Below are 15230 nucleotides of genomic sequence, written 5' to 3' on the forward strand. Positions count from 1 at the left end.
TGCAGTGGTGCAATCTCGGCTCACTGCAACCTCTGCCTCTGGGGTTCTAGCAATTCTCCTGCTTCAGCCTCCCGAGTAGCTGGGATTACAGGTGTACACCACCATGCCCAGCTAATATTTGTATTTTTAGTAGAGATGGGGTTTCATCATGTTGGCCAGACTGGTCTCGAACTCCTGACCTAAATTGATCTGCCTGCCTCCGCCTCTCAAAGTGCTTGGATTACAGGTGTGAGCCACCACACCCGGCCAACTAAGGGACTTCTGTTTGGGGGAAAATATTCACATTGTTCTCCTTCCCCCCAAGATTGCTTACAATTTTTTGATTAAATTAAGAAAAAAGAAACAATCTCAAAAAAGTTACAAGTACAGTTCAAAGAACGTAATTTTTTTGAATCATTTGAGAGTAAGTTGTCAGCATGATGCCATATGATGACAATGTTTGTGTGTATTTCCCACAAACAAGAACATTTTCCTACAGAAGCACAATATAACCATCAAAATCAGAAAACTAACATTGCTGTTTTACTACTATGGTCATACTCAGATCCCATTCAAGTTTTGCCCATTGTCCCAGTGTTGTCCTTAATAGCAAAAAAGATCCAGTCCAGAATTACACATTGCATTTAATTGTCAGGATCTTTAGTCTTCTTCTTCAATCGGAAACATTTCCTCAGTCTTTCCTTGACCCTCAGGACCTGTACATTGTTGAAGATTACAGGTCAGTTATTTTGTAGAATGCCCCTCAGTCATGGTTTGTCTGATGTTTCTTTATGATTAGATTCAGTTTATGCGTATTTGGCAGCGATGTCACAGAAGTAGTGTTATATCCTTCTTAGTGCATTGTATTGGGGCCCACAGTTTCCCCATTATTTCTTATATTAACCTTGATTCTTGATTAAGATGGTATTTGCCAGGCTTTTTCACTATTACTGTTTTTCCTTTTGCAATTAGGATTTTGTGGGACAGTATATTGAGATAATAGTAATCTTGGTCCTCATCGATCTTTGTTTCTTTTATTTATTTATTTATATCTGCATGGACACATATATTCCTATTTTGTTTAATGAGTTATATTTCTTTACTATTATTATTTGTATTGATAGGCCAGCTGTTCCAGATTTGGTCAGTGAGAGCCCCTTCAGGCTCACCATTTTGTTCTTTTAACATAGCCTCTCCCATTCTTTGAGCACTTCCTTCCTTTTTGGCACAAGACGATGTTCAGGCTCGTTTGGTACTTGCTCTATTCTGTCCCTGGAATCAGCCATTTCTTCAAAGAGCCCTGGTTCCTTTTAGTAGACAATGGTATTAGAAAGCAAGGTCAAGGTGCTCAGTGTACATATTGGGGTGTTGTTGCCCCCAGGACCTCTCAGGGCAGCAGTCCCCAACCTTTTTGGCACCAGGGACCGGTTTCATTGCTGGGGTGGGGTCGGGGTGGGGGTATTGGTTTCAGGATGAAACTGTACCACCTCAGATCATCAGGCATTAGTTCGATTTTCAAAAGGAGCACACAACCTCGATTCTCACGTGCAGTTCACAGTAGGATTTGTGCTTCTATGAGAATCTAATGCTGAAGCTCAGGCAGTAATGCTCGCTCGCCCACTGCTCACTTCCTGCTGTGTGGCCCTTTTCCTGATAGGCCATGGACCAGTGCCAGTCCGCGGCCCAGGGGTTAGGGAATCTCTGTCTCAGGGAACAGAGCTAGGGAATGTATGTATGCTGTGTGTACAGACATTTACATATTTATGTTTATATACATTGAAATTCATGAGTTGATATCAGTAGCTGTAATTCCAGTCCAAAATAAGAGGCTTCGTTCTATTACAGTTGAGCAAATTATTAATAACATACCCATCATTTCATAGTTACCCTTTTTTGTTTTTGGTAGTAAGAATACCTAAAATTTACTCACTTTGCAGATTACCAGTATATAATACAATATTATTAACTATAATTCTCATGTTGTACGTTGGTCACTTAGTGGCTTTTGGACAGAGTTGTTTGGAAAGGGGTTGCATGTTGTCTTTTGAGAGATGATGAAATTGTACAGACTTAGAAGTCGGTGTTTCATAAGAAGGAAAAAACCAAGTATCTTGACATTTTCACTTTTTAGGCAATCAAAAGGATTCCTTCTGTTGCTAACATTTAACATGAAATAATACTCAATTTGATTGATAATTATTAGAATCTTAACATACCTTGGTTAGTGAGCTGCTTCAGAGGAAATTAGAAAACAAAAAATAATTTACATCTACAGAGTAATATTCATTTCTCTTCTAGCTCTTCCACCAAAGCCACCTAAGCCAATGACTTCAGCAGTTACAAATGGAATGAAGGACAGTTCTGTTTCTCTTCAGGATGCAGAATGGTACTGGGGGGATATTTCAAGGTAACTAGAATGCTACTGTAATTGAATGCAGTTTTTTAAAAAGTCATTTTTGAGAATTAGTAGGTAAAGTAAACCATTTTAAGCCAGGCATGGTGGCTCACGCCTATAATCCCAGCAACTCAGGAGGCTGAGGCTGAAGAAGCACGTGATACCAGGAGTTCAAGGCTATAAAGAGCACTCTGTTGCACTCTAGCCTGGGCAACAGAGTAAGACCCCCAAATCTTTTTTTTTTTTTTTTTTTTGAGACGGAGTCTCGCTCTGTCGCCCAGGCTGGAGTGCAGTGGCGCGATCTCTGCTCATTGCAAGCTCGGCTGCCTCCTGGGTTCATGCCATTCTCCTGCCTCAGCCTCCCTGGAAGCTGGGACTCCAGGTGCCTGCCACCACGCCCGGCTAATTTTTTTGTATTTTTAGTAGAGACGGGGTTTCACCGTGTTCGCCAGGATGGTCTCGATCTCCTGACCTCGTGATCCGCCCACCTTGGTCTCCCAAAGTGCTGGGATTACAGGCGTGAGCCGTCGCGCCCGGCCCCTACCCCCCAAATCTTAAAAAAAAAAAAAAGCATTGTAGTGCCCTACTAATTTTTATTTAAAGATTACCATTTTAGGCCAGGCACGGTGGCTCACACCTATAATCCTAGCACTTTGGGAGGCTGAGGCGGGTGGATTGCCTGAGCTCAGGAGTTTGAGACCAGCTTGGGCAACATGGTGAAACCCTGTCTCTACTAAAATACAAAAAATTAGCCTAGCATGTTGGCATGCGCCTGTAATCCCAGCTACTTGGGAGGTTGAGGCAGGAGAATTGCTAGAACCCGGGAGGTGGAGGTTGCAGTGAGCTGAGATAGTACCACTGCACTCCAGCCTGGGCGACAGAGTGAGACACTATTTCGAAAAAAACAGAAAAAATGCTCATGTAAAAAATTTTGTGTGGGAACATTTCATAAATGTCTTAATACTTTTCTTCCCATGAAAAAATGACAAGAAAATCTTCATTATTTATTTATTTTGAGACAGAGTCTCACTCTGTTGCCCAGGCTGGAGTGCAGTGGCGTGATCCCAGCTTACTGCAACTTCCGCCTGCTGGGTTCAAGCGATTCTCCTGCCTCAGCCTCCCAAGTAGCTGGGATTACAGTCATGTGTCACTATGCCCTGCTAATTTTTGTATTTTTAGTAGAGACAGGGATTCACCATGTTGGCCAGGCTGTTCTCAAACTCCTGACCTATGGTGATCCACCTGCCTTGGCCTCACAAAGTGCTGGGATTACAGGTGTCAGCCACTGTGCCTGGCTGAAAATCTTTAAATTATGAGTGTGATTATTACTTCTAATACTATATTGAGGATGGATTTCTAAATAAGTGACACTTAGACATTTAGGATAGTTATATGTGTTTTAGAATTAAAAATATTTGTGGGTACTTACATTTCTGTACCTTCCTTTCTCTAAGCCAGTGATTCCAAAGTCTTTGCATGCACAAAAATCAATTGAGGTGGAACCCAGGAATCTGCATTTAACAGCTTCCCTGGGTGAATTTGATGCAGTCTCTTTACACACCCCAATTTGATAAACAGGACTCTAGGACAGATTTGTTTTCTGGGTAAAGTGTGGTTTTAGATCATTTTGAACCCAAAGAGGGAATTATATACATTTAATTTGAATATTGTATTTTCTTATTAAATTTTTTTCTTGTTAAACTTTGCTTTAATGGGTCTCAGATGTATTTTCTTTTTAAAGTCCTATCCATTTCTGTCAAATCAGTTTCCAGGTTGATGCTGTATTCCTCAACACACTTATCTATCCCTTTCTCTTCTCTGTTCTCTTCCTCTACCAAAATGGTATTTATTTAATTTTTTTTTTACTCTTACAGTTTCAACTGTTTTAAGAATATATTTGCATTGTTGTGCAGCCATCATCACCATCCATCTCCAGAACTTTTTTATTTTCCCTAACTGAAATTCTGTACCCATTAAACAATAACCTTCCATTCTCCCCTCCTCCAGCTCATGGCAACCACCATTCTGCTTTCTGTCTTACGAATTCAATTCTAGGTACTTTGCATAAGTGTAATCGTATAATAATTGTCCTTTTGTGACTGGCTTATTTCACTTTCTTCATACATCTTCAAGGTTCATTCATGTTGTAGCATGTGTCAGAATTTCATTCCTTCTTTTTTCTTTTTTTTTTTTTGAGACAGAGTCTCGCTCTGTTGCCCGGGCTGGAGTGCAGTGTGGTGTGATCTCAGCTCACTGCAAGCTCCGCTTCCCGGGTTTACGCCATTCTCCTGCCTCAGCCTCCTGCGTAGCTGGGACTATAGGCGCCCAGCTAGTTTTTTGTATTTTTTAGTAGAGACGGGGTTTCACCGTGTTAGCCAGGATGGTCTTGATCTCCTGACCTTGTGATCCGCCCGTCTCGGCCTCCCAAAGTGCTGGGATTACAGGCTTGAGCCACCGCGTCCGGCCTCATTCCTTCTTAAGGCTAATATCTTATTATATGTGTATGCTGTATATTGTTTTAATCCATTCTGTCCATTTAATCCAATCTGGACATTTGGATTGTTTCTAACTTATGGCTGTTGTAAATAATGCTGCAGTTAATATTGGTGCACACATATCTGAGTCCTTGCTTTCAGTTATTTTGGGTATATACCCAGTAGTGGAATGGAATTGCCAGGTCATATGGTAGGTAATTCTGTGTTTAATTTTTTGAAGAGGACTTAATACATTTCATTTAAAAAAAAATTTTTTTTTTTTTTTTTGAGATGGAGTCTCATTCAGTCTCCCAGGCTGGAGTGCAGTGGTGCAATCTCAGCCCACTGCAACCTCTGCCTCCCGGGTTCAAGTGATTCTCCTGTCTCAGCCTCCCAAGTAACTGGGATTATAGGCGCTTGCTCGGCCACCACGTCTGGCTAATTTTGTATTTTTAGTAGAGACAGGGTTTCATCATGTTGGCCAGGTTGATCTCGAACTCATGACCTCAAGTGACCTCTCTGCTTCAGCCTCCTAAAATGCTGGGATTATAGGCGTGAGCCACTGCACCCAGCCATTTTATTTTAAAATTGATTAGAATATTTCTATTTTAATATTGTACAATAAAATAGTCTATTATTTTTTATTTTAAGATCACATGGTTCTAATATGATTCAAGGGTCTTTTATGCCCTGCCATTTCCTTTAAGTGTTCTAGTGTTCTGCCTTAAATTCCTATACAGAAGGAATTTGTTATCGGGACAAATTTAAACTGGGAGAAAATCCTATTGAAAGGTTATGAACTTAGTGAATTTTCCCCCTTCTGTTCAGAAACAGCTGCCACTGTTGCTTAAATATAACCTTCTAAACAGCCGCTGTTTTTTTCCTGAAACTTTACAAGTTCAGACCTGCCTAAGGAAGCCCTAGAGGCTTGATGGAAACAGTATCTGTTATACACATTTGAAATCTGGAAGAGTTTAAAAATCAAATAGCTCTTCTATAGATTGCTTACCACCAGAAATCAAAACAGAAAGAGCATATTTAATGCAGGGAAGAACTAAATGACCTCTAAAGGGCTCCATTATTCTATAACCTACTGCCGAAGCAGCCTTAGTAGTAACATGTAAAGACAACCAGTGTTGACATTTTTTCATTTTTGTTATAATTCTGTTCTTCAGGGAGGAGGTAAATGACAAATTGCGGGATATGCCAGATGGGACCTTCTTGGTCCGAGATGCCTCAACAAAAATGCAGGGAGATTATACTTTGACTTTGCGGTAAGTACTTTTCAGTCTTTTGGCTAGTGCTTTACTGATGTTATTTTTATTCTGGGTATACGGATATTTCTGTATTTAAATCTTTATACAATTTTTCATATTTTCATTTATGTACATAATTTCCAGTCTGGCTAATTCTTTTTTCTATACATTAAGTATTTAAACATTTTGTATAAAAATGGCAACTTAAAAAAATGTAGAAAGTAAATGAAAAGGCTAAAATCCCAAAATGTAAGGGAGTAAGAAGCATACAGTTGACCTTATAAAGTACGTAGATGTCATGGGCATATGGGCATATTTTTTTTTTTTTTTTTTTGAGACGGTGTCTCGCTCTGTCTCCCAAGCTAGAGTATAGAGGCATAATCTCCGCTCACTGCAAACTCCGCCTCCCGGGTTCACGCCATTCTCCTGCTTCAGCCTCCCCAGCAGCTGGGACTACAGGCGCATGCCGCCACGCCTGGCTGATTTTTTTGCATTTGTTTTAGTAGCGACAGGGTTTCACCGTGTTAGCCAGGATGGTCTTGATCTCCTGACCTTGTGGTCCGCCTGCCTGGGCCTCCCAAAGTGCTGGGATTACAGGCGTGAGCCACCGCATCCGGCCGTCATGGGCATATTCTAAGGGTAAAAATGAGTCTATTATTCGAATAACCCTTTTATCTTCCTTAATGCAGACTTTAGAAAGCAGAACTCAACATAATTTTGGTTGATGAGGATATGTTGAAGATAAAGCAGTTCCCAGCCTGTATCATGCTTTCCATATGGGCATATTAGCGTCTTTTAAGTGATGGATATATGACTTTTTATATTTGCACATTTTTTTTTTTTTTGAGATGAGTCTCGCTTTGTTGCCCAGGCTGGAGTGCGGTGGCACAATCTCGGCTCACTGCAAGCTCCGCCTCCTGGGTTCATGCCATTCTCCTGCCTTAGCCTCCTGAGTAGCTGGGACTACAGGCGCCCGCCACTACGCCTGGCTAATTTTTTGTATTTTTAGTAGAGACAGGGTTTCACCGTGTTAGCCAGGATGGTCTCAATCTCCTGACCTCATGATCCACCCGCCTCGGCCTCCCAAAGTGCTGAGATTACAGGCGTGAGCCACCGTGCCCAGCCTATATTTGCACATATTTTTAAAAGGTTAAGAAAACTGCATGAGAAATTTCCACATTTAATTTTAATAATTAAAGTAGCCCAATTACAATAAAGCCTTATGATTTTTTAAAAAAGGAACTATTTAACAAAAAGAAAATAACAGTTAACAATAACATTTACTGACTTTCTTGTACTAAGCCCTTTACATGCATTATATCATTTATTCTTCACAACAACCTTATGAGGTAGGTATTATTACTATTCCCATTTTATAGATGAGGTAACTAAGGGTTAACATGGTTAAGGTACTTGCCTAAAGTCTCATAGTTAGAAAGTGGTAGAGGAAGAGTTTAAATCCAGATTCATCTGGCTGTTTGCTGCCTTTCCAGCCTAATATCTTTAGAAAAAATAATGCTATATTTTATGCAAATATGGCATAAATTTGGAGGCACTATTTTAGTTTCTGGTAAAGAGCTAAAGAAATTAATACCTTTGCACCTGAATTGTGCTGACTAATCAGTGTTATACAATAATTCATTGAACACAAATTTTCCTCTACTCCAGTCAGGCTTCCGTCTCCACCACTCCATGGAGACTCCTAAACCAGTGGCCACTTTTCTCTTCTTACCTTACTTGACCTCTTAGCAGCATTAGTCATAGACACTTCTTCTTAGAAGCAGTTTATTGTTTTGGCTGTTAAGACATCACACTTTCCTGATTTTCTTCCTAACTTTAAGCTGTTTTGCTCAATATCTAAATGTTAAGTGTTCCAGGGCTCAGACTTGGGCCTCCTTTTCTTCTCTGTATTCATTCTCTTAAGGTGAGCTTGTCTGTCCCATCGCCTTAATATATGTGATGATTAATTTTAGGTGTCAATTTGGCTGGATTAAGGAATACCTAGAGAACTGGTAAAGCATTATTTTGGATGTGTCTATGAGGATATTTCCTGAGCAGATTAGCATTTGAGTCAGTGGACTGAGTAAGGAAGATCGCCCCTCAATGTGAGTAAGCACCATCCAATTGGCTGAGGATAGAACAAAAAGAAAGAAAAAAGAATTTTACCTCTCTCTGTCTTGGAGCTAGAGCACACTCTTATTCTGTCCTTGGAAATCAGAATTCTAGCCTTTGGACTCCAGGATTTATACCAATACTCCCCACCCCCTATGGCCTTCAATCTTGGACTGAGAGTTAACACCATTGGTTTCCTGGGTTCTGAGGCGATAGGACTTGGACTGAGCCACACTACTGGCATCCCAGCTTGCAGATGGCCTGTAATGGGACTTCTCAGCCTCCATAATCATGTGAGCCAATTCCCCTGATAAATCCCCTCATACTTATCTTTCTCTCTCTCCTATTGGTTCTGTCTCTCTGGAGAACTCTGATTAACACAGATTTGGTACCAGGAATGATTCTAGTTTTTTTTTTGTTTTTTTTTTGTTTTTGGAGACAGGTTCTTGCTCTGTCTCCCTGGCTGGAGTGCAGTAGCATGATCATGGCTCACTGCAGCCTTAACCTCCCAGGCCTAAGTGATCCTCCTACCTCAGCCTCATGAGTAGCTGGGACCAAAGGCGCATGCCACCACACCCAGCTAATTTTTGTGTTTTTTATTTTTTGTAGAATCGAGTCTCCCTGTGTTGCCCAGGCTGGTCTCAAAACTCCTGGGCTCAAGCAGTCCTCCTGCCTCAACCTTCCAGGGCTGGGATTACAGGCGTGAGCCACTGCGCCCAGCCTGAGGAAGATAATTTTAAGGATGAGTTTCCTTAATTAGTTTTGGGGTTCCCAGAATTGGCTCTCTAATTTGATGAGACTTAAAAATGCTAAGGACCCTACTTCTAATAAATAGTACAGAGAGCACTGATAGTCCATAGTGTGAACTGTTTATATAGAGATATGCAAAAAATCTACATTTGATACTTCTAATTTACCACCTGTAAGAGGCAAGGAACTTGGCAACCCTGTATTTGATACTGTCAAACATTTGTAGAAAACCAAGGTTTTCTAATGTTGCCAGACAAAGTGATGAAAGAAAAGGGTGAGCTCAGGGTTTTGATTTCCTGGCCCCAGCTCTGCCATAAATAGCCCAAGAACTTCTAAGTATGCCCTAAGTCAGAGTCTTGTCTTCTGTTTCCACAGGCCTGAAATTGCAAAAAATCAAACACATGCTCTCATCATGTGATTAGCTGAATTACAATCAAAGTTGAAATCTCAGCCTTGTAAGGTGTCTGCTGTTAAAATGAGAGCATTGGTTGGGAAAGAATGGAATTCTATACATTTGGATAGGGATGTGTGGGAAGACCCTGATGAGGTTGGGGACATTGAGCTCCTAAATTCTGATGAGTCTTGTTTGCCAGCAGAAATGGCCTCCCTCCCCCAGTAACAGCATCCCCCTTACACTGGCCTTTCCACCTTTGCCTGAGGGAATTGACTTTGCATTGCTTGAGGAAACCGTAATGGCCTTCCTGGAGGCAACTGCTAAGCAAGAGGATGCTGAGTCTTCTCAGGACCCACGCCCACCACCCCTCTTTGCTTCTAGACCTATAGCTAGACTTGAGTCCCAGCAGCCCCTAAAGATGAGGTACAAAGTTTTACCCATGAGGAGATGTGCTATGTGCTAAAAAAGCTACTTGAGTTTTCTAATTTATACAAGCAGAAATCTGGAAAACAGGTATGGGAATAGATATTTAGGGTGTGAGATAATGATGGAAGGAACATAAACTTGAGTCAGGCTGAATTTATTGTTTGTTTTTTTTTTGAGATGGAGTCTTGCTTTGTCGCCCAGGCTGGAGTGCAGTGGCGCAATCTCAGCTCACTGCAAGCTCCGCCTCCTGGGTTCCCGCCATTCTCCTGCCTCAGCCTCCCGAGTAGTTGGTACTACAGGCGCCTGCCACTATGCCTGGCTAATTTTTTATATTTTTATTAGAGACGGGGTTTCACCTGTGTTAGCCAGGATGCTGTTGATCTCCTGACCTTGTGATCCACCTGCCTCGGCCTCCCAAAGTGTTGGGATTACAGGCATGAGCCACCGCACCTGGGTGAATTTATTGTTATTGGCCCACCAAACACATTCTGCATTTAATGTTGCAGCTCAGGGAGTTAGAAAAGGCAACAGTTGGCCAGGCATGGTGGCTCACGCCTATAATTCCAGCACTTTGGGAGACCAAAGTGGGCAGATCACGAGGTCAGGAGTTCAAGACCAGCCTGGCCAAAATGTGGTGAAACCCTGTCTGTACTAAAAATACTGGAAAAAAAAAAATTAGCTGAATGTGGTGGCATGCGCCTGTAGTCCCAGCTACTTGGGAGGCTGAGGCAGAGGAATCACTTGAACGCAGGAGGTGGCGGTTGCAGTGAGCCAAGATCACACCACTGCACTCTGGCCTGGGTAACAGAGCGAGACTCTGTCTCAAAAAAAAGAAAAGGCAACAGTTTATTTGGTTAGTTGGCTGAAACATGGATGAAAAGATGGCCTACTGTGAGCCAGCTGGAGGTGTCTGATCTACCTTGGTTAACACAGAGGAAGAGATTCAAAGGCTTAGGGAGGAGACTGGGTTGCTAGAGTGGATTTGTCATTTAAAATCTACTTATTCACACTGGGTGGGTCCAGACCACATGCTTTTCAGCAGTACTCTGAGAAACAGATTTGTGAGGAGAACCCCATCATCCCTAAATGCCATGATTGCCCTTCTCTGTAGGCCGGACCTTAAAATGGGAACTGCAGTTGGTCAACGGAAAAATTTAAATGCAGTGGGAATAAGTGGATCCCAGGGTAGCAGAGGCCAAGTGAAGGGACTCAGTTGACAAGGCAAGGTGGACATGGTTATCATAATGGACAGCAGAAGCAAAGCAACAGTCAGAATACTCTGACTCATGTAGACTTATGGCATTGACTAATTCGCTGTGTGGGCAGCTCACTGTCTATTTTCTTCTCCCTTCTCACCTAGTCTGTCTTGGCCTACTACAATTTAAATTCCCTGAGGTTGGGGATTTTGTTTTATCATTGCTATATCTCCAGTGTCTAGATTAGTGCCTGATAATGGGTGAGCATTAGAGAATGGATGTCTAATAAGTGTGTGTGTGTGTGTGTATTTATATATATATACACACATACATGTATATATATATATATATTTATATATATACACACACATACATGTGTATATATATATATATATTTATATTTGTATTTTTTAGACAGGGTCTCTCTCTGTCATCCAGGCTAGAGTACAGTGATGTGATCATAGCTCACTGAAGGCTTGAACTCCTGAGCTCAAGTGATCCTCCTGCCTCAGCCTCCTGAGTAGCTAAGACTACAGGGGGTGTGCCACCATGCCTGGCAGCTAATTTTGTAAAAATTCCTTTGTAGAGATGAGGTCACACTATGTTGCCCAGGCTGGTCTCACACTATGGGTCTCAAGTGATCCTCCCACCTTGGCCTCCCCAGTCCTGAGATTACAGGTATGAGCCACCATATCCAGCCTATAAATACTTATTTAATAGAAGAATATGCTGCTTATTTTTCTGGAAAATGGTTTTAATCCCACACTAAGTTGTGGAATTTCATTCCTTTTAAGGTTGAATAATAGTCTGCTATATGTATATACTACATTTTGTTTATCCATTCATCACTTGATAGCATTAGCAAGAATGTTTGAAAGTTTTCATGTATCTATCACAAGGTCTGACATACAGTAGGTGTTTGATAGGTGTTGTGTAAATGTTTGAATGAAAGAATTAGAGAAAGACAAAGTTTCTCACAGGAAATGACAGTTGAGCTAGGCCTTGACAGATTTTTGGAAGACAGAAGAGAGATGATCTTAAGTCAATTTAATACATACTTACAACTGAGTGCTAATTACTCTGCAGGGTATTTAGCAATGAGTTATAACTTTTGTCTCAGGGAATATATAATCTAGTGAGGACAAAGGGAATGAGAAAATGGCTTTGAGTGAAAGTTTAATAGCAGGAGGGGTTCACACAATATGCTTTGGAGGCTGAAAGGAAGAAAAGAGATATCTTTGTTAAAAGAATGTAGAAAACTGACCTTCATGGAAGAGATCATATTTGCAGAATATCTTGAAGAAGGGTATAGGTTTGGACATGGAGAGAGTGGGAGGGGAGCAGCAGGAATAGATAACAATAGGAGCAAATATGCGGAGGTGAGATTTTATAGCTGCTTTCTGTGAGATGTAGTCCTATTTGGCCAAAAGGTAAAGTTTGTAAAGAAGAAGTGGCAGGGGATAGGAGGTTGGAAAGGGGTCATGTTTAAGAGGGCCTTGAATTCCAGAACTTGGGAGTTTATATTTAATGTTGTAGGTAGGTGGGGAGAACCACTGCATTTTTTCGGCAGGGAAATTGTGATCAGGCTATATATATATATATTCTTTTTGAGACAGAGTCTTGCTCTGTTGCCTAGGCTAGAGTGTAATGGTGCGATCTCGGCTCATTGCAACCTCTGCCTCCCAGGTTCAAGCGATTCTCCTGCCTTAGCCTCCTGAGTAGCTGAGATTACAGTTGTGTGCCACCACCCCAGCTAATTTTTGTGTTTTTGGTAGAGGCAGGGTTTCACCATGTTGGCCAGGCTGGTCTTGAACTCCTGACCTCAGGTGATCCACCCGCCTCTGCCTCCCAAAGTGCTGGGATTACGGGCATGAGCCACCGCGGGGATAAATGTTGACTTCTAGCTGCTCCAGAACTACAAGGTAGAAATGTATCTAGGATATAGCTAGAAATGTAGTTTAATGCTTAGGAAAGAGTATTGGGCCAGAGAAAGAGTCAAGCTACCATATGCATAGAGTAAATGGGATTTTTTATGGAAAAAATATATAAAATTTAAAAAGGTGGAAGCTGAAGGCAAAATTTTTTTTAGGGAATAACTGGGGTCAGGGAGGAGACAGGAAGAGTGGTTTGAGAGGTTGAAAGAAAATAATAATTTCATCAAAGTTATGGAAGGATGAAATAAAGAAGGCAGAGAGTGAGGGAGAAGGAAGACCTGGGATAAAGGAAGGGGACAGAGTCTGAATTTGTTCAGTCATTGGTGACTCTCAAGTGAGAGGAATGAGAGTGAAACCAGAATGCAGAGAGTAGTAGGTAGTGAGGAAATAGAGATTTTTCAGTTCAATAACTCTTATTTTTTAAATTGGTAAATAGTATTTGTTGTAGAAAATCTGGATACTTAACAAATCTTTAAGAATCTGCTATCTGCCAGACATTGGACTAGGTGCTGAGATGCAAGGAGGACTAGCATGATAAAGACATGACCTTCAATTCCTTCGTTCCTTCTCTCATCTCTGATTAGAGTCCATAGTACATTATTATTATAATTACCCATGTGAATATATTCTTAAACTTGCTCCTCTTCCTCCAGTGTAGTCACGAGACTAAATTCCAACACGTGAATTCAATTCTCCACCTAGTCCTTGCTTATACTTGAGCTGCTGAATGTGGAGAAAGGGATGTGACCACATGGACTGGTCTCACATTAATTATGACCACTAACCTTAAGTGACCTTTAAAACTGCCCAGCTTAACTTCTGCATTTCCACATTGCATTCATCCTGCTTCCCCGTCACTTTCCTAAATGACAATTTCACATGTTCTTTTTTTTCTCTTTTGAAGGACAACTGTTCTTCCCACTTTTAACTAAAGAACTTGCTTTTAATATCACTGATAATGTGGACACAGTCAGACGAGAAACTCCTTCATGCTGCTGTACCACAGCTGTCAACATATTTACACATTAATGTGAATAGTCTGCCACTTTTCTGTTCTAGTGGTTGAGTGTTCGTTTCCTTGTCCAGGGTCTGCTTCTCTGTTTGTGGACTGGATCCCATCCCATCCCTCTAATCTACTCAAGGACATCACTCTAGGAACTATCTTGTCCTCTTTTTTGGATCAACAATTTTTGTCTCTCTATTGAGTCTTCCCCATCAGCATATAAATATACTCTATTATCTCCCATTTAAGAATAGTAAATAATTGACCCTATATCTCTTTCTAGCTACTTCTCTATTTCTCTGCCCTTATTTACAGCAGTATTCCTTGAGACACTTGCCTATGGGCATGTCTTCTTTATCTTCTTTCATTTTCTTGAATCCATTCCAGTCAGGGTTCTATCCTTACCATTTCACTGAAACCATTTAGTCAGTTCATTTAGTGATACCTGCTTTGCCAAACCTAATTATCATTGGACTTGGTTGATAATTTTCTCTTTGTTGAAATGCTTTTGTACGTGTTGGTTTTTAGGATATCACACTCTTAGTTCTCCTCTTACTTCATTAATTGCTCCCTTTTGGTTTCCTTTGCTGGTTCTTCCTTCCATGTCTCTGACCACTAAACATTGGCATACCCCAGTTCTTAGTCCTTGGACGTCTCCTTCTGTCCAGCTATACTCACCTTCAAATAACATCTATCGGCTGGCAACTCCTGAATTTCTGTCTTTAGCCCAGACCTTTCTCCTGAACTTTAGATTCTTTAGGTAGGCTGCTGGATCATCTGCTTTTGAATGTTTAGTAGGCATCTCAAACTTAAAGTGTCTAAAACCAAACTTTTTCCACCTTTAAACATATTCTTTCTTTTTTTTTTTTTTTTTTGTTGAGATGACGTCTTACTCTGTAACGTTGGCTGGAGTGCAGTGGCGTGATCTCAGCTCACTGCAACCTCTGCCTCCTGGGTTCAAGTGATTCTTCTGCCTCAGGCTCCTGAATAGCTGGGATTCCAGGTGCCCTCTACCACGCCAGGCTAATTTTTGTGTTTTAGTAGAGACGGGGTTTCACTGTGTTGGTCAGGCTGGTCTCGAACTCTTGACCTCAAGTGATCTGCCCGCCTTGGCCTCCCAAAGTGCTGAGATTACAGGTGTGAGCCACTGTGCCTGGTCTAAACCCATTCTTTTTAAATAGCTTTCTTTATGTCAATAAATGACAATTCCATTCTTCTGATTGCTTATGATATAAACCTTGAAATCGTCTTTATCTTGTCTCTCTGTCGTATCCGTATCCAAGCCATCAGCAAATCCTGTCAGCTCTGTCT

General features: G+C 41.2%; 1 protein-coding gene across 4 annotated transcripts in view; it reads left to right on the forward strand.

Moving 5' to 3' along the window:
• The window catches only part of PIK3R3 (phosphoinositide-3-kinase regulatory subunit 3), a 97271-nt gene that overhangs the window by 51828 nt on the left and 30213 nt on the right, over positions 1-15230 (forward strand). For all 4 annotated transcript variants that reach the window (XM_037999099.2, XM_007978925.3, XM_073007351.1 and 1 more), the window contains 2 exons: positions 2278-2386; positions 6024-6122. In XM_037999099.2, the coding sequence (XP_037855027.1) occupies positions 2278-2386; positions 6024-6122 (208 nt within the window). The remainder of the gene's footprint in view (positions 1-2277; positions 2387-6023; positions 6123-15230) is intronic.

The sequence above is a fragment of the Chlorocebus sabaeus genome, chromosome 20 (assembly GCF_047675955.1).
Source record: "Chlorocebus sabaeus isolate Y175 chromosome 20, mChlSab1.0.hap1, whole genome shotgun sequence".
Taxonomy (NCBI): Eukaryota; Metazoa; Chordata; class Mammalia; order Primates; family Cercopithecidae; genus Chlorocebus; species Chlorocebus sabaeus.